The sequence below is a fragment of the Myodes glareolus genome, chromosome 23 (genome assembly GCF_982192425.1).
Source record: "Myodes glareolus chromosome 23, mMyoGla1.1, whole genome shotgun sequence".
Taxonomy (NCBI): Eukaryota; Metazoa; Chordata; class Mammalia; order Rodentia; family Cricetidae; genus Myodes; species Myodes glareolus.
In genome coordinates, this window is record NC_142048.1 from 5,106,354 (window position 1) to 5,124,430 (window position 18,077).

The 18,077-nt window shown below is 46.4% G+C and overlaps 1 protein-coding gene across 1 annotated transcript; it reads left to right on the top strand.

Annotated features, from left to right (window-relative positions):
• The first annotated feature begins 15,212 nt into the window (after window positions 1–15,212).
• LOC148118288 (olfactory receptor 2Z1-like) lies at window positions 15,213–17,628 on the top strand. The gene has a single exon (XM_087900965.1). It carries the CDS (start codon window positions 15,213–15,215, stop codon window positions 16,170–16,172), a length of 960 nt encoding a protein of 319 aa, XP_087757091.1. The 3' UTR covers window positions 16,173–17,628.
• Window positions 17,629–18,077: the final 449 nt, after the last annotated feature.

The window sequence follows — 18,077 nt, forward strand, 5'->3', positions numbered from 1 at the left end:
CACACACACACACACGACAGACAAAAATATTTAAATCCTATTCAAAAGCAACCTGCAAGAGATTCCAGACCCTGGTGGGGGTGCACTTTCCTAGATTAGCAGTGGGGCCACCCAAACATTCCAGGAGACAACAGGAAGTCATTGAGACATACCCAGCTGTTCTTCACAGGCAGGGACCTAACATCTGGCAGCCAGCAGTCCTGAATTCAACTTCTGTTCCCGAGTCTAAACTCTCAGAGGTAAACCAGAGCCCACCTGCACACTCCTTTCTCAAGACTGAACCTGGACCCTGTCTGTGACCCTGTATCCATCAGCTGGGCGTACCCCAGGACCAATCCAGGTGAGTCCTCCAGGGAAGGGAGCTGAGAGCGGGGACATGAATGGGGAGGCAGTGTCTGTCCTGCGACAGGAAGGACTTTTATGTATTACGTCTTATTTAAAGCCACAGCATTCATGGAGGTCAGAGGACAACTTTCAGGAGTCAGTTCTGAGATCTAACTCAGAGAGGCTTGGAGGCGAGGTCCTTTACTTAATGAACAATCTCCCCACGGGAAGAAACATTAAACAGAGAGGCTAAAAGCATCATGATTGAGGCAGGAGAGCAAGGGCAGACCTGGGGAAGTGGGCTCGACTTAGCTCCAAGGATCAAACTCAGGTCTTCAGACTTAGTGGCAAGCACCTTTACCCACTGAGTCATCTTGCCAGCCCTCATCCACCTTAAAATGTCAGTGGTGCCAAGGTTCAGAAATGCCCCAACCCAAACCGACGCATCCTTATTGCGGTTACTTTCTGTGGAGTAAGTCCTTGGTCTTTTTATTGTCTGGGGATGGGATCCAGGCTTCCAGCTCAGTAAGCAAGCCCTCATCTACTGAGCTGCCACCTACCAACTAGTTGAATGTTAAAATTTCTTTAATGATATAAATAATATTTCAGAACTTGATTCAAGAGTGTAAGCGCCTTCTCTTGTATGGTGCGTCATACCTGTAACCCCAGCATCCTGGGAGACTGAGGAATAAGACTGAGTCAATGTTAACTGGGCCATACAGCAGTAAGACATAGGGAGGGCAGTTAGTGGATCCTCAGTGTTGGTGAGGAAGGGACTTTTCACTGTAATCTGATTTTGGGTAAACTGAATCCTAGGGGCACATAACCTGCTCAGATCCCAAGATAGATGGGTGAGCACCACCTAAGCCCAGGGGCATTCTCTCAGCTAATCTCACAGGGATAGGCAGAACCTACTCACTCTCTTCCCACATCACTCACTGGCCTTCCGATGTCTCCTGTGACACCGTGTGTTGACTTATCCCTAGTCTCTGGTCCTAAGCTGTCTCAAAGCATACACACCATGGGGCTTAGAAACCCTCACCTTCTCCCACCTTCCTGGCCCAGAACTGACTGTAAGGACATCCCTTGACTCACTTTGTGAGTACCGTGTACGGTGAAACCCAGAAGCTCTGCACCTGCCAGTGAGACAGACAGAAAACACGGGGTTGTGGGAACCGTGAAGCACAGCCAGAGCGCAGGGAAGACACTGGGTCTGTGACTAGCCACAAAGCGGCAGTCTTCAGTACCTGTGATTGACAGCTGAAGTGGGTGCTGTGGGCTCAGGAACCTGTGATTGACAGCTGAAGAAGGTGGGTAGGCTATGGTGCTTGTGATGGACACTGGCAGTGCATGTAGGATGGACATCGGAATTGACCATGTGGGAACTTGAAATTGGCCGCGCAATGGGATAAGGGAGAGCTCTGGGATGGAACCCCTGTCTCTGGGGCTCTGGCTGCTCTGCAGATTAGAACGTCCCAGATACAGCGTCTTGTAGTGTGAGGACAGAGACTCACCCACCTGGTCCAAGGCTGCTGTGCTCCTAGTGTACACAAGGAGAACTGGTTCCCCCACTCTGACGTGTTTTGGAACCCACTTATCTGTCAGGCAAAGCCTGGTGCGGGCCCTCCCTGGGGACTGAAGCACCAAGGTTCCCCTACCACTGCAACCTTCACTTACCACTGGAAAGTAATTTGCTTACCTACCTGCACCCAACAAACTCTAGGAGTCAGCAAACCACGTGAAAGGGTCTTTCTGTCATCAGCAGGGAGGGGACAGAGCCACAACCCTAAGTCACTCACAGTGGCCAGGAGTCCCCTTCATCTTTTCTGTAAAGATTTTTGATTAACTGGTTGTGGGGGTGGGGGCAGGGTGTGTGTGTGCAGGGCCTGCAGAGGCTGACAGAGGGTGTTGCTATGCCCAGATCACAGAATCCCCCAAAACCAATAGAAGAGAGAGTCCTGTATGTAAAAGCAAAAACAAAGAGCCTTTGTTCTTATTCAAGTTCAAACTCAGACTCCCCGTGTGTCCAAAGTATTGGAACAATCGGAGAATCTCGAGCTCATTTGGGGTGGGGTGTCTATAATACCAGAGGGATTTCTAAAGTTCAGGACCCCTGATTGGCTGACATTTGTCTAGGGGTGTCCTCGTGAAAAGCAATGGGTGTGGGCTGGCAGGTGATCCTGTCTACAATGGTTGGAACATTAGGAGTTTTCTTTGGATAGTCTGTTCCTGGGTGGTGCAAGGGTGGTCTCAGTTTGTGGTCTTTCTTGGAACCAGGTGTTGCCTTAGGGTAAACTACTGAGACTCAGGCCACTATTGAGCTTGTCATGGCTGGGTCCTACAGATCCAGTTCTTAGGATCGCCTAGAGCTGGAGTAAACAGAAATTTAACCATCCGAGCCATCCGAGGAGTATATACACCCTTAATCACTATTAATGACCCACTCTCCAAGCTACATTCTCTTCAACTTTTAGGGGCCTGTGCTTAGGCAAACCCAGAACTTGGATTTGAGTTGGGGAACTTCTTGAAAATAGAAAGAGGCTTGGCGGTGGTGGCACATGCCTTTAATCACAGCACTTGGGAGCCAGATCTCTATGAGTTCAAGGCCAGGCTGGTCTACAAAGTGAGTTTCAGGACAGCCAGGAATTTTACACAGAGAAACACTGTTTTAAAAAAAAATAGACAGAGGGGGCAAGCAAGAAGCTGAGTGGGTAAAGGCATTGTGACAAGTCTGATGTGGCAATCTATGGAAGGAGAAAACTGACTACTCAACATTGTGCTCAGAAGACCTCCTCACCCACACAGGCAAGCCTGTACACTGATACACAGCATGGACACACACCAATCATAATTATTTCTCTTTTTACAAACAGAAAGCCCCTTAAGAGAAGAATGAGTGCAGACAGATTGGCATAGGTGTGGGCTTCTCTGCAAAAGACACAATTGTAGCACAAATAATAAAAACCCAGAGACAAATATTGGGGTTCAACCGGAAAATCAGTAAAGCAAAGCAGCTAAGCCTCTAGAGAAGTCTTACCTCTACCAAGGCTGGGTGACCATAGACTAAAAAAACTAAGCAGACAAAGCAGACTAAACTTCTCCTCCCATTATATATTCCCTCTAGTACTGGGATTAAAGGCATGACTCCCTAGTACTGGGATTAAAGGCAATACTCCCTAGTACTGGGATTAAAGGTGTGAGCCACCAGTATCTGAATTTGTTTTACCATTGATCCTGTGTAGCCCAGTGTGGCCTTGAATTTACAGAGATCCATCTGCCTCTCTCTCCCAAATCCTGGGATTAAAGGTGTGTGCCCCCACTGCCTGGTCTCTAGTGGCTTAGTTTTGCCCTTCTGATCTTTAGGCAAGCTTTATTTATTAAAACATAAATAAAATATCACCAAACACAATTCACTAAGAGATATTTCTGCCGTTATTCTTAAGCATGAAGATTAAGAAAAAAGAGGAAACATCTGAGAACAGAAATGAGGTGTCACACCCGAGTGTGGGGAAGGACTCATGGGAGTCTCAGTTAAGATTCCAGCATTGGCTGTGTAAACCAGTTTGGTGGCTCTCAAACTACAACTCAAAGGGTTGCTAGGAAACTTCTTCCCCTCACCATCTTGATAAGGGAGATGGCTTCAGGCCACCTTGGAAGAAACTATAATCTGATAAAACCAGGGGCCACTGGGGTTGCACAAGGAAGTGAGGATGTGTTTTTACTGTAGATAGAGTTCCTGGTGAGATTGCTGGAAAACTGCAGGTTTCCTGCAGGCAAAGAAGCAGCTGATAACTATGTCAAGGTTCTTGCTTCCAGCCAGACTCCTCAGCCAGACACACACACACACACACCCACACACACACACACTTCTCACATCCCAGTAACTGCCCCTTCCTCTCCATCCTTCCTCAATATTGTACATTGTCCAGGGATTGGATAAGACAGACACCACTGTGGAAGCTCAAGTTTTAATGATAATCCCAGGTTTTAGCTTATATGATCCTTTTGATATTTAATTGACAGATATTCAAGACGTTCAACTTTCTGATTTACATATGCACTGGGTCATGGTCATTAAAGCAGTGTAATTAACACATTAATCTCTTTCTAGGCTGTGCACCACAGCCCAGAGTGGCTGAGAGAGAATCAGCTAGCCAGCATCTGCCCATTCAGGCCCCTGGTGATCTCTGTTCCATCTACTGCTCTGTTCTCATGGTTGGTTACTTTGTTGGTTGGACAGTACGAATGTCAGCCAGTTGGTTAGATTGAGGTATTTTGTTGGTTTGGTTTTTGTTTTTAGGATTTGTTGACTGTAATCATTTCATCATTTCATATGTATGAGTGTTTTGTCTGCATTTTATCTGTGTGTCATCATTGTGCCTGGTTCCCTCAGAGGCCAGAAGAGAGCACAGGGTCTCCTGGAACTGAGGTTACAGATGGTTGTGAGTGTCCTGTGGGCGCTTGAATAAACCAGGTCCTCTGCAAGAGCAGTCAGCACTCTAACCACTGTGCCACCTTTCCATCTTCATGGAGGCTTTACTGCTGTGGTTGACTGGCCAGGAGGTTGGTTGATCAGTTGGTTGGTTGGTAGGTTGAATTGAGGTTTTGTTGTTATGGCTGGTTGATTGCTTGGTTTGGTTTCTCTTCATGCTGTTGATAGTTGGTTGTTTTGTTAGTTGTTTGGTTGCTGTCAACTGTTGTTCTCTGAGACAGAGTCTCACACTGCAGCCCAGGCGAGCCTCAAACACATGACTCCTGCCTCAGCTTCCTAAGTACTGAGGCTATATGCATGATCTACTACATTCAGCCCAATTTTCTATGTATTCAGCTGCTCCAGATTCCACACATAAGCGATGGTGGCTGTAATGGTTTAAATAAAATGCCGCAGGTTCCTGAGTGGCCCACGGCCCTTGAGGGGAAGCAAATCCCAGGCAGGGAACTGCATGGTGGGTGAAAGCCAGAGAGCAGCAAGTCCCAGGCAGGGAGCCATGTGGCAGGTGATAGACAGAGATGGATAGGCACACCATGCAGAGTGAGGCTGGATATTTATTTAGTGTGTTATGGAAGGGAAAGGGGAGAAGGGGATAATGGGGAAGAACAGAGAGAGGCAGAAAGAGAAAGAAAGAGAGAGAGAGACCCAGAGAGAGAGAGAGAGAGAAAGGGGGAGGGAGGGAAAGGAGAGGAGCAATGGCAGTAGCTACCTCTTTAGGAGAGAGATGGAAAGAAAGGGTTCAGACTGGAAGCAGAAGGAAGATCTGTCTGCCTCAGCAGATGGGGGGAGGGAGTGGGTGTGCTTGTCTCTTAAAGGACAGGATAGATCATTGCATTCCTATCTCTTTTTTATAATAAAAAGGCGGGAGGTTAGGCACAACAGGTTAAAGGAATTGGGGCAGTAGATTCTCAAGACTGCTTCCTGCTTCTTGGGGGGGAAACTGAGAAAGCTGGGAGCTGGTCACATCCTGAAGTAGCTGGTCTCTTTGCTCCTCTATAGTGTTTGTGGTAAGGAAATGTCTGGTGTCTCTTACATCTGTTTAATGTATTGGCAGAACAGAGGACATAGTTAAGTTTGGAGGGGGGAATTAGGAGCAGGGAATTTAGAGAGGTGTATCTGACCTGTTTAAGGTGGATCCTTCCATTCAGCTCCCTGGAACTCACAAGAATTCTTTGGGTTGTGAAAACATACTGTTTTAGACAGTAGCATACTTATATCAGAAAGACTGTAACAGATGTTTTTGCATAATGAAAAGTATCTTCAAGACTTGGAAGGCAGCATGAGAGAGATTTGATAACTTGTACTTGTTGAAATTTATTTGGTGAGGCTGTCCTTTTAAACAACAAAACCTCTCAGCTGTCAAACTGCATCAGAGATCTTTGAGAAGGATAAAATTTTACTTGAGTTATTGATTAAAAAACGACAGAGGACTTCCTTGGTTGGCACCTAGACCTACTCCTCAGGGTCCTCCATGGTCGCTGAGGGTCATATTTGCCTTTTGCTGTTTAGTGCAGGGCCTGCCAGGCTCCAGAAGATCCTGTGGGCTAAGAAATCTATTGGAAGACAAGCCTACCTTGACCTGAGCAGCTAGGCTGTCTATTCCAGAGATTCTTTCCACTGTCTGGAGATCTTCAGTTTAGATGAAAGGCAATTTTTCCCAGTGGTCAGCACTTGGCAGTTGAAGCGAATTGCGGATGGACGTTGTTTTCTGCCCATTTGTCTTCTGTCTTCTTTGGAGGAAATAGAGTGCTACTGCTAGGAGACAACCTGTCTCTTTTTGTTATGAAAAGTTTTTTAATAATTAAATATTTAAATGGCATATTTCCCAGATCACTGAGCAGTTAAGGACTATTTACTGGGTATAGATAAGTTATAGAATCTGTCTGGATAGCTGGGTCCAAACTTGACTGTAGTGGCTCTCAACTTAGCAGTTGATATTTACACTTGTAAGAAAACAGAAAGAAGAAAAACTGCTTGCAATAGAAGGTTAATGGCAGAACTAAATTTTAATCAGATTTGGATTACAGATATAATATTTTTGTAAGAGACTTAAAAGTACATACCAATTTAAAACATGAGACTTATTGCTTTGTAGTCTAAATGAGATACAATGAACAGACAATTATAACATTTAACAGAAAACATAGATGCATTTAAGTAACATGTGTGCAAACTCACAGAGTGAACAGGAATTGGATGAAGTGGATACTCTTTGTGGGCCCTACCAAAAACATGCCACTGCACAAAACACACAGGTAACAGAGTCAACACTGGGAACCAGGCATGGAATACCTCAGTAAAGTTGGCGGAACTTGGTCACCTGACCTGGCTCTCAGTTAAGACGGTGGTGAAGTCACCTGACCTCAGATAAGATGGTGATAAGGTCACCTGACTTCAGTCAAAATGGCAGCGGTCACATGTTGTATGGAAGAGTGACCTAGAGGTGTGATCTGCCCTGTTGCTGAGTCGCCATGCCACAAGCTACAGTAGGGAGCAAAGGCTGGAACTGAAAAAAGCTGCCTCGTAAATCTAGCCGATCTTGTCAGTAGTGGTGTCAGGGACAATTTGAGGAAAAGAGGAGCTGGTGGGATACTGGTGGAGCATAGCTTGAGTGTTTTACCATAGCTGTGAAAAACACCAGAGAAGAGCATCATCTCTCTACAGACAGGGTGTTAAAGCCTGACTGGCTCCGGTCTGGGCAACTTGGAAGCCAGAGAGGCTAGAGGCTACTCCAAGTGCTCTGTCATGGTGGGGACCACTTACGAGTGGTCAAAAAGATAAGAACAGAAAAGAAAGGAGAAAGAAAAATCCGAGGGACCCTGCTCCCACCCCCCCAAATCAAATGCACCACACAGTGTGTACAGTGCTAGTGCAGGAAGGCCAGGCCTGGGTTGTCTGGTCACGTTTTTAGCTGTGAAAGCAACCAGAGGTGAATGTGAGCAAAGGGCTCAACCACAGCTGTGAAGGCTGTAGCTGGGGGCTGGAAGGGGAAAACTCACCACTGAAGCTGCTGGTGTGCTTAGAGGTGGCATCTCAGGCAGAGAGAAAGCAAAGCTGTTGTAAAGAAACCCAGTTCCGGAGCCCAGGGTTCCATATGTCCTCAACCAGCCCATCTGCAGACAGGAGGGAATAAGGAGAGCCTGACCAAGACACAAGCACCAATGTAATGGTTTACATAAAATGTTGCAGGTGTGTGAGTGGCCTGCAGGCCACGAGGGGCAGCGAATCCCAGGCAGGGATTCACGTGGCAGGTGAGAGACTGAGATGGATAGGCATGCCATACTGAGTGAGGTTGGATATTTATTTAGTGTGTTATTGAAAGGAAAGGGGAGAAGAGGAGAGAGGGGAAGAGCAGAGACTGGTAGAGACAGACAGACAGACAGACAGAGAATCAGAGTGGGAGGGAGAGGAGCCACGGCAGCAGCTACCTCTTTGGGAGAGAGATGGAAAGGAAGGGCTCAAACAGGAAGCAGAAGGAAGATCCATGTGCCTCGGTGGTGGCCGGGGGAGGGAGTGGACAGGGCTTGCCTCTTAAAGGGACAGGACAGATCTTTACAGTGGCATTAATTGACTTCCTGTGTCTATGTGATATCACTCAACATCACGTTCTCAAGGTCCATCCACACCGCTCCAAATGGCAGGGTATCCTTTCTGTGGCTGAGTAATATTTCATTATAAATGTACATCCCATGCACCCAATTTCCTTTTCTTCCTCATGTGTGTGTGGACACTTAGTTCTTTCCCTCCTTAATTCCTTTGCTTGGTGGCACAGTGATCTTGGGAGTTCAGATATGTCTTCCGCACACTGATTTTTTTCCTTTGGATATTCCACCACTACCAGAGCTCCTAGATTCTAAGGTGACTCTTCTTATTGTTATGTGATAACAATAAGAGATAGCTGCACATATGGCAGACAAGCCATGCTACCCTCATGCAACACTCATTTATTCCATTGGATAAATCCTGAGGGGCACAGCTGGCTCACACAGGAGTTCTAGCTCTAGTTCGAGACCCCCAGACTGGCTGCTGTGGTGGCTGGGCCGGTTTGGACTCCATAGTGTGTAAGGGTCTTCTCCTTGTTACCAGCATCTGTTGTTTCCTTGGTTAGAGGCACTCTCTCTAGGGTGAGTCTCCATGTTACTTTTTCAATTTCAGTTTGGAGTCAAGGTCTCACATGGCTGAGACTGGTTTTGAACTCCTGATCCTCCTGCCTCCATCTCCTGAGTGCTGAGATGACAAGCACTCTGTGACATTATTACTGGAGACATGAACAAATAGTTTCCTGTCTCTCCAGATAGGAAACTGACAACAGGACAATTGCAGATACCACCAAAGTCCAACTTGTTGGACCATGAATTTTATTGAGGTTCCTACAGGAGCAGAAATGACTCACAGACAGCTGCATCACCAAAGCCCACCCCAGCATGCGTGACAGCTCACAAAGCCAGGAGTCTGGAGTGCACTGCACAACTGCAGGCAGCCGGACGGGTTGGAGAGAGTCCTTCCAGGTGCCTCAGATGGGCTGAACCTCTTCCACGAGCTCGGCTGGTCTCTGTCTCTCAGCAGGTCTAATACCTTATGCCCATTTGAGGAAGGAGGGGCCTAGTCAGCCTTGTCGCTCTGGAGGACTTCCTGAAGTCTTTGAGTTGTTTACTTCCTGTCATGACTGAGGGTTTCCCCCTGGAGGCCAGGAAGTTCTCATCTCAGAGGAGCCTTCCACAGGGCGCCCATCTTGCTGTGCCTCCGTGCCCACTTCTCAATGGACTTTTCAATATGCACTTTCCAAGAGGCTGAATACCATTCTCCCGAATGTACTGACCTCCTGTCTTCTTCTGAGAACTAACCATTCAACCCTCACCCCTGTGTGCACTGGCTGCTTTGTTTCCTTGTTTGATGGTTTGGAGTTCCTCATATATGTCAGACAAATGCTGGCAAAGACTTCCCTTGTCGTAGGCCACTCATTCCCACTGACGATCTGTTTCATTTTCTCTGCTGCATGAGTACTTTCCAAACTGATGAATCTCCTTTGTTGTATTTATGGAAGAAGACAGTGGGTTTTGTTTATTTGTTTGTTTGTTTGTTTGTTTGTTTGTTTGTTGCTTTCTTGTTCTTATATCCCCAAAGGGGCTCAGGGCCTTCTGGAATCATCTCTGTCTTTTTCACCCCCAGGTTTCCTTCATGTTTTAGATTTATTTTTTATGTGTATGTGGGTGTATCTGTATGTGGATATGTGCACATGTGTGCAGTGCACAAAGAGGCCAGAAGAAGGCATTGAGTCCGCTGTAGCTGGAGTTGCAGGCAGTTTGAAGCCACCATGTGGGTGCTGGAAACCTAACTTCAGTCTCTGACAAGAACAGCAAGCATCTTGACCAGAGAATCATCTCTCCTTCCCTGACCCCCAGGTTTCCAGGCCTCCTTCAGTGGCTAAGACATTGTAAGAGTAATAACTATTACCAGGAGAGTGAGTGATTTGAAGTCTTCGTATAACATAAGCATGCAGAGCGGGAGAAGTCTGAAACATTTCTAATATTTTTCTTTTTTTAATTGGTATTTTTTGAGCTCTACATTTTTCTCTGCTCCCCTCTCTGCTTCTCCCTTCCCCCCTTCAACCTTCCCTCAAGGTCCCCATGCTCTCAATTTACTCAGGGAATCTTGTCTTTTTCTACTTCCCATGTAGATTATATCTATGTAAGTCTCTCTTAAGGTCCTAATTTTTGTCTAGGTTCTCTGGGATTGTGGTTTGTAGGCTGGTTTTCTTTGCTGTTTGTTTTTTAAAGATTTATTTGTTTATTATGTATATAGTATTCTCAGTATTCTGTCTGCATGTATGTCTGCAGGCCAGAAGAGGACACCAGGTCTCATTACAGATGGTTGTGAGCCACCATGTCGTTGCTGGGAATTGAAATCAGGACCTCTGAAAGAGCAGGCAATGCTCTTAACCACTGAGCCATCTCTCCAGCCCTCTTTGCTTTATGTTTAAAAGCCACCTATGAGTGAGTATATGTGATTGTTGTCTTTCTGTGTCTGGTTTACCTCACTCAAAATAATGTTTTCTAGCTCCATCCATTTTCCTGAAAAATTCAAGCTGTCGTTAGTTTTTTCTGCTGTGTAGTATTCCATTGTGTAAATGTACCACATTTTCCTTATCTATTCTTCAGTCGAGGAGCATTAAGGCTGTTTCCAGGTTCTGGCTATGACAAACAAAGCTGCTATGAACAATGTTCAGCATATGTCCTTGTGGTACAATTGAGCATCCTTTGAATATATACCCAAAAGTGGAATTACTGGGTCTTGAGGAAAGTTGTTTCCTAATTTTCTGAGAAATCACCACACTGACATCCAAAGGGGTTTTATCAGCTTGCATTCCCACCAGCAATGCAGAAGTGTTCCCTTTTCCCCACAACCTCTCCAGCATAAGTTTTCATCAGTGGGTTTTTTTATTTATTTATTTTGGCCATTCTTACAGGTGTAAGATGGAATCTCAGAGTTGTTTTGATTTGCATTTCTCTGATTACTAAGGATGTTGAACATTTCCTTAAATGTCTTTCAGCCATTTTAGATACCTCTGTTGAGAGTTCTCTGTTTAGGTCTGTACTTCATTTTTTTATTGGATTATGTGATCTTTTGGTATTCAATTTCTTGAGTTCTTTGTATATTTTGGAGATCAGACCTCTGTCTAATGGGGGGTTAGTGAAGATCTTTCCCAATTTGTATGCTGTTGTTTTGTCTTGTTGACTATGTCCTTTGCTTTACAGAAGTTTTTCAGTTTCAGGAGGTCCCATTTATTAATTTTTTCGCTGAGAGTCTGTGATGCTGAGCTTCTATTTAGGAAGGGGTTCCCTGTGCCAATGCGTTCAATTGTACTTCCCACTTCTGTGAAGTTCAGTGTGGCAGGCTTTATGTTGAGGGCTTTGATCCATTTGGATTTGAGTTTTCTGCATGGTGATAGACATGGGTCTATTTTCATTCTTCTACATGTTGATATCCATATCTGCCAGAACCACTTGTTAAATATGCTTTCTTTTTTCCATTTGATTCTTTTTTGCTTTTTTTATCAAAGATCAGGTGTTTGAAGATGTGTGGATTGATAGCCAAATTTTCTCTTCATTTGCACTGATTCTCCTGTCTGTTCTTATGTCAGTACCAGGCTATTTTCAGTACTGTAAATTACTTTCTTAAACTCTTAGAATTTACATAAATTTCAAACCTTTTCTTTCCATCCAATCATTTACCATGACAGACAAGTGGTAGATGATTGATAGAGGTTTCTGTCCCACCCAGTCCTGCAGCCATTCAGTCCCCCCCAAAAAAAAAAAAATAACACAGAGGCCTACATTAATATAAACTGGTTGGCATATTAGCTCAGGCTTTGTTTTTAACTAACTCTTACATCTTATATTAACCCATAATTCTTGTCTGTGTTAGTCACGTGGCTTGGCACTCTTATCAGTAACACAGTGTCATCTTGCTTCCTCTGCATTTGAGTGACAACTGCAGACTGAGCCTTTCCTCTTCCCAGAATTCTCCTCTTCTGGTCACCCTGAATATACTTCCTGCCTTACTTCTGGCCAATCAGCATTTTAAACCAATACAAGTGACAAATCTTTATAGGGTACAAGACCATTGTCCCACAGCAGTTGATTACTGAGAGTAATCACTGCGAAACAAGTACTTTTAAAAAGGGGGGGGGGAATTAAAAAAAAACCTACATTGAGCCAGGTTATGGTGGCACACACCTTCAATCTCAGCACTCAGGAGGAAGAGGCAGTTGGATCTCTGTGCGTTGAAGGCCAGCCTAGTCTACAGAGTGAGTTTCCATACAGCCAGGGCTACACAGAGAAACCCTGTCTCAAAAAAAGAAAGAAAGTGTAGGGGGGGGGGGAAAGGAGGAGGAAGAAAGAAAAGAAGGAAGGAAGGAAGGAAGGAAAGAAGGAACCAAAACACAGACCTAACATTTCTTGGGGGATCAAACAAAAGTATAGAGGACTCAGGCAGCAGTGTTTCCAGAAGGCCTCACCCACAGTGGGTGGCACCTCGCTGGAGTTGTCATTGTTGTCATGTCCTGCCACTGTCATCGTCTGTCCCGCCCCATCTTGTGTGTCATGCCTCCCCATGCATCACCAGTGTTAACACTTCACTGCTTCTAAAACCTTACGATGGGGCCTTGTCAATCTTGGCTGCACTTCCTGGGCTTGGGAGTTTCCAGAGGGAATGTTTCATTTCGGAAGAACTGAACATGAAGGAACATTTTCATGTTCTGCGTGGCAGAACAGCTTGGGAAAGGGAAATCAAAAGGCTTTGGTAAGAAGCCATTGCCTTCAATGATTTGAGTTGAAAGTTCAAAGGAAACAAGACAAAAGAGACAGAAGGGGAGAGAGAACAGCAGGTAAGCAAAGGAAAATGCTCCCAGAGGCTTTGGTGGAGGATACCCACCTTGACAAGGGTGTGAAGTCCGAAGACAGCTTGCAGGAGCCAGTTCTCTCCCACCACCATGTTGTTTCTCAGGGCTTGAACTCAAACTTGTCATCCAAGCATCTCCACCCTCTGACTCATCTCACTAGGCCTTTGCCAAAAGTTATTATTATTATAGTCAATTTATTCATTTTATATCATGTGCATGTATGTGTGGATGCTCCAGAGGCCAGAGGTGTCTGATCCCGTGGTTCTGGATATACAAGGAATTGTGAGCCCCCAGATGTGGGTTCTAGGAACCAAACTTGGGTCTTCTGGAAGAACAGCACATACCCTTAACTGAGCCATCTCTCCAGCCCTAAGCCAGAGGTTTCTGATGAAGATTAGCAAGGCTGTGTTAGAGGAAAACAAAATAGAGAGGCTTGAGGTATCCAGGGTAATGGCATGGTGACCTGGGTGTCACGTGGTCTGCAGGAAGATCCTTATGTCCAAGGGTCTCACCTCCTGTGGACACATGGCAAAGCAGGTGTCTGTCCTGTGCTCTAGAGGCCAGCATACCTGTGTTTCTGGGTGTGTCCCCACCAACTGTAACAGGTGCATCTATCTTCACCACAGACGTGTTCAGTGCTGGAGGTGAACAGTATCAACACCACTGCCAGATGCTCTGAGATCGAGGGAAAGGAGGATGGTGGATGTGTGGCCACGCATTTATACACACTAAACATAACGCACCTGCCCTGAGCTAACTGTCGACTGGGGAGAGGGCTCTGTTATAAAAATGTTCAATATATAAACATGAGGACTGAATTCAGTCCCTGAGACACGCATCGTAAGAGAGAGAACTGACTCCTCCAAGTTGCTCACTGGCTACCACATGTGCATGTGCAAGTATACATAATCAGGGAGGAGGAGTGGGGAGAAAGTGGAAGTAAAAAATAGACATGGCGGCAGAAGTTTATAATTCCAGCTCTGGGGAGACAAAACCAGGCTCGTTTCCTGACTTGCTGACCATCCAGTCTATTTGGGGAGCTTCAAGCTGGGGAAAGGCCTCATCTCGAAAATCAAGATAGACAATGCAGCCCCTGAGAAACAACACCTAATATTGATATCTAGCCTACACACACACACAATATGCACACATATACATGCACACACACATACTTGCCTACACATACACACAACAGAAACTTAATAAGCAGGCTGATATTGTATCTCCTCTATCACTGGGAACACTTAGTCCAACCTGCTGACTCTCCGTCTCTCTTGAACCATCCCAAATATTCCATTTCTTGCTGTTATTGATTCAGATCTTCTCTCTGCCAACGGTATGGAAATGAGTCTTTCTTCACGGTTCCGGACATTTCTTGATCTACCTACGTCATCTTGAGCAAGGTCTCCCTACTTCAATTTTTGACTACTTCAAAATCCCACACCTGATTCAGCCCCAGGGCATGTGGGGCGCTGTGTCCTCTGATCTCCCACTGGAGCTGTCTTGTGCTCTTTAGCTTAGTGACAGACTTCCGTTGTAAATATTGTTAGATTGTGCTTGCTAGAGAGGTACCATGATGGTATCTCTCAGGTACCAGGGTGGAATTCTCTGTATTCTGATCACAGGTGGCTTCTAGACAGAGGCTCTTCTCCTGAGCCACACTACCAGATCCTCACTGGGGGAGTCTAGGCAGGGCTATACCCCTAAGCCACACCACTAACCCCTCACTGGGGATCCCAGACAAGGACCTCCACCTTCAGTCACAGCCCCAGCCCCTCACTGGGGATTCTAGGCAGGGGCTCCACCCCTGAGCCACGTCCCCAGCCCCTCACTGGAGCTGCACCTGGATTTACTCATAAATTTTAATCCCCCTACTGGTGAGACTCCGAGGGGTGGGAGCGGAGGGGGGAGGATCTCCACCGAACAGTTGAAGTATGATGTAAAATTATCCCACTGGGACCCTTCATCAAATCACCTGTTCTTCCCTAGACAGTGATGCACTCTGGAAGGATGGGGGCATCAAATGTGTCAACAACCTCAGATTTTACCCTCGTGGGGCTCTTCAGCCACACAGGACCTCATCTCATCCTCTTCTTCCTCGTGGCTGCCATGTTCACCGCAGGACTGCTAGGCAACACCATACTGATTTTCCTGATCGCCACAGACTCCAGACTCCACACACCCATGTACTTCCTGCTCAGCCAGCTCTCACTTCTGGATATTGGCTTCCCAATGGTCACCATCCCCAAGATGGTGGCCGACTTCCTGCAGGAAAGAAACGTCATAACCTTCGGGGGATGCGCCACCCAGATGTTCTTTCTCATGTTCATGGGTGTCTCTGAGGGTGTCCTTCTTTTCTTCATGTCTTATGACCGCTACGTGGCTGTGTGCCACCCCCTGCATTACCAGGTGCTCATGAGAGGCCAGGTGTGTCTGGTGATGGTGGGCGCATCCTGGTTCTCAGGTGCACTTGTGGCCTCCATCCTGACCTCCATCACCCTGATGTTCCCCTACTGTGCCTCACACACCGTGGACCACTTCTTCTGTGAGCTGCCAGCTCTCCTCAAACTGTCATGCACGGACACATCCGCCTATGAGTTGGCACTATCCGTCTCCGGGGTGCTGACCTTACTGTTGCCCTTGTCTCTCGTCTTTACCTCCTATGGCTATGTTCTGGGGGCTGTGCTGCGCATGCGCTCAGCCGAAGCTAGGCACAAGGCTTTAACCACGTGCTCGTCACACATGGCTGTAGTGAGTCTCTTTTACGGGGCAGCCCTGTTCATGTACATGGTCCCGGGCAGCTACCACAGCCCACAACAGGACAACATGGTGTCCCTCTTCTACAGCCTGATCACACCCACCCTCAACCCCCTCATCTACAGCCTGAGGAACAGAGAAGTCCGAATGGCCTTCGTCAAGGCCATGGGCAGGGCAGACTTCAGGGTGAAGCAGTGACGTTCTGGGATGCTGGTATTCCCAGGAGTCCTTCTGTAAGCCTGAATACATGCGTGGTTTACTGCAACTGGGCAGCTGCCTCCTCCCGGGTGTACTTCTCACTTCCGTGTGAAAGCTAGAAGTTACACTCCAGCTCGGGGTGCATGCCTGTCATCCCTGCACTCGTACAGGGGCGCCAAGGCAGTTGTACCCCAGCTCGGGGTGCATGCCTGTCAGCCCTGAACCAGTGCAGGGGCGCCAAAGTAGGAAGGGTACCTCAAGTTCCAGCCAGCATGGGACACATAGCAAGAAGCTACCTCAAAAAAAATACATTTAGCCAGTCAGTGGGGGCACATTCCTTTAATCCCAGTACTCCGAAAACAGAGGTAGGTGGACCTCTGTGAGTTCAAGGCCAGCCTGGTCTACAGAGTGAGATTAAGAACACCAGGGCTACACAGAAAAATCCTGTCTCAAAAAAACCAAAATAATAATAATAATAATAATAATATATTAAGGGGAAGAAGGCAGGTGAGTCAGCCGTTTAGAGCTCCTGCTGTTCCCATAGAGTACCTGTGTTGAGTTCCCAGCACCCACGTCACACAGCTCACAACCATCTGGAACCCCGTCTCCAGGAGATCCCATTCTCTCTTCTGGACTCCTTCGACACCCATACACATATGGAACATATACACATAATAAATGTTCTGTAAATTATTTAAATAGGAGGGCAGGTGTTTTAGGCAGTACATGGTGAAACACCTGTCACCCCAGCACTGGAGAGATGGAGGCAGGAGGATTGGGATTTCACAGTCAGGCTGCAGAAATGACTGCAGCCCTGAGGTACTTGCCACACAAGCAGGATGGGGTGAGTTCAGATCCTCAGAGTTCACACAAATGCTGGGTGGTCGTGATAGCCCACCTCTAATCCCAGCCTCTAATCCCAGGCAGAGACAGGATTCCCCAGAGCAAGCTAGCTAGACAGACTAACCAAATCAGTGATCTAGAATAAGGTAGAGGAGTGGAAGAGGAATCCTAACATCAACCCCAGACCTCCACTTGTGCACACACACATACATATATGCAAAAATACATACACACATACATGTCACACATGAAAAATAATGGTAAAAACAAATTAAAAAGCCACCGGGCAGTGGTGGCATATGCCTTTAATCCCAGCACTCAGGAGGCAGAGGCAGGCAGATCTCTGTGAGTTTGAGGCCAGCCTGGTCTACAAGAGCTAGTTCCAGGACAGGCTCCAAAGCTACAGAGAAACCAGGCCTCAAAAACACAAACAAACAAACAAACAAAAGAAAAAATTAAAAAGCCGTCCAAGGTCATGCTCCGGTACATATTGAGTTTGAAGCAAACATGGACTACATGAGACAGTTTTCATAAAAAAGAACCATTAACTGATGTAGCCCTTCAACATTGTATTCACAGAACAACAGAGCAAAATAAACCTCTTTTCCTATAACTTTTCAGTCTACAGCATTGTGTTATAGCAACAGAAAGTGAACAGCGGCAGCTCTAATAGTAAACCTGCCTCACCCATGACTAACATTTCCGCAGTTAGGGAGGAATTGTTGTCTGGTGATTTCCTCCAGACTCCTGGAGGAAGGACGAAGGTTTGAATCATTTATGAAGGAAATGAAAAAAAACTTACAAGACTCAGAAAACCTCTCAAATTTACAGGATTTGCAAGGTCCCTCCTCGGGGTTATAAAGCAGTAAGAACTTCTAGGGTGGGGATTATGAAGGAGCTGTCTGCAGGTGTCACAGCTTTTGTGAGTCAACCATCATCCTGGGGTGAACTTTGGGAGCTGGCTTGAGTCACCCATACTCTCTAGGTGACCCCAATAAATGCATTGGTGCTCTAAACTAGACTGGGTAGAGTAATTTCTGTGGTAGAGTAATTTCTTGGTGA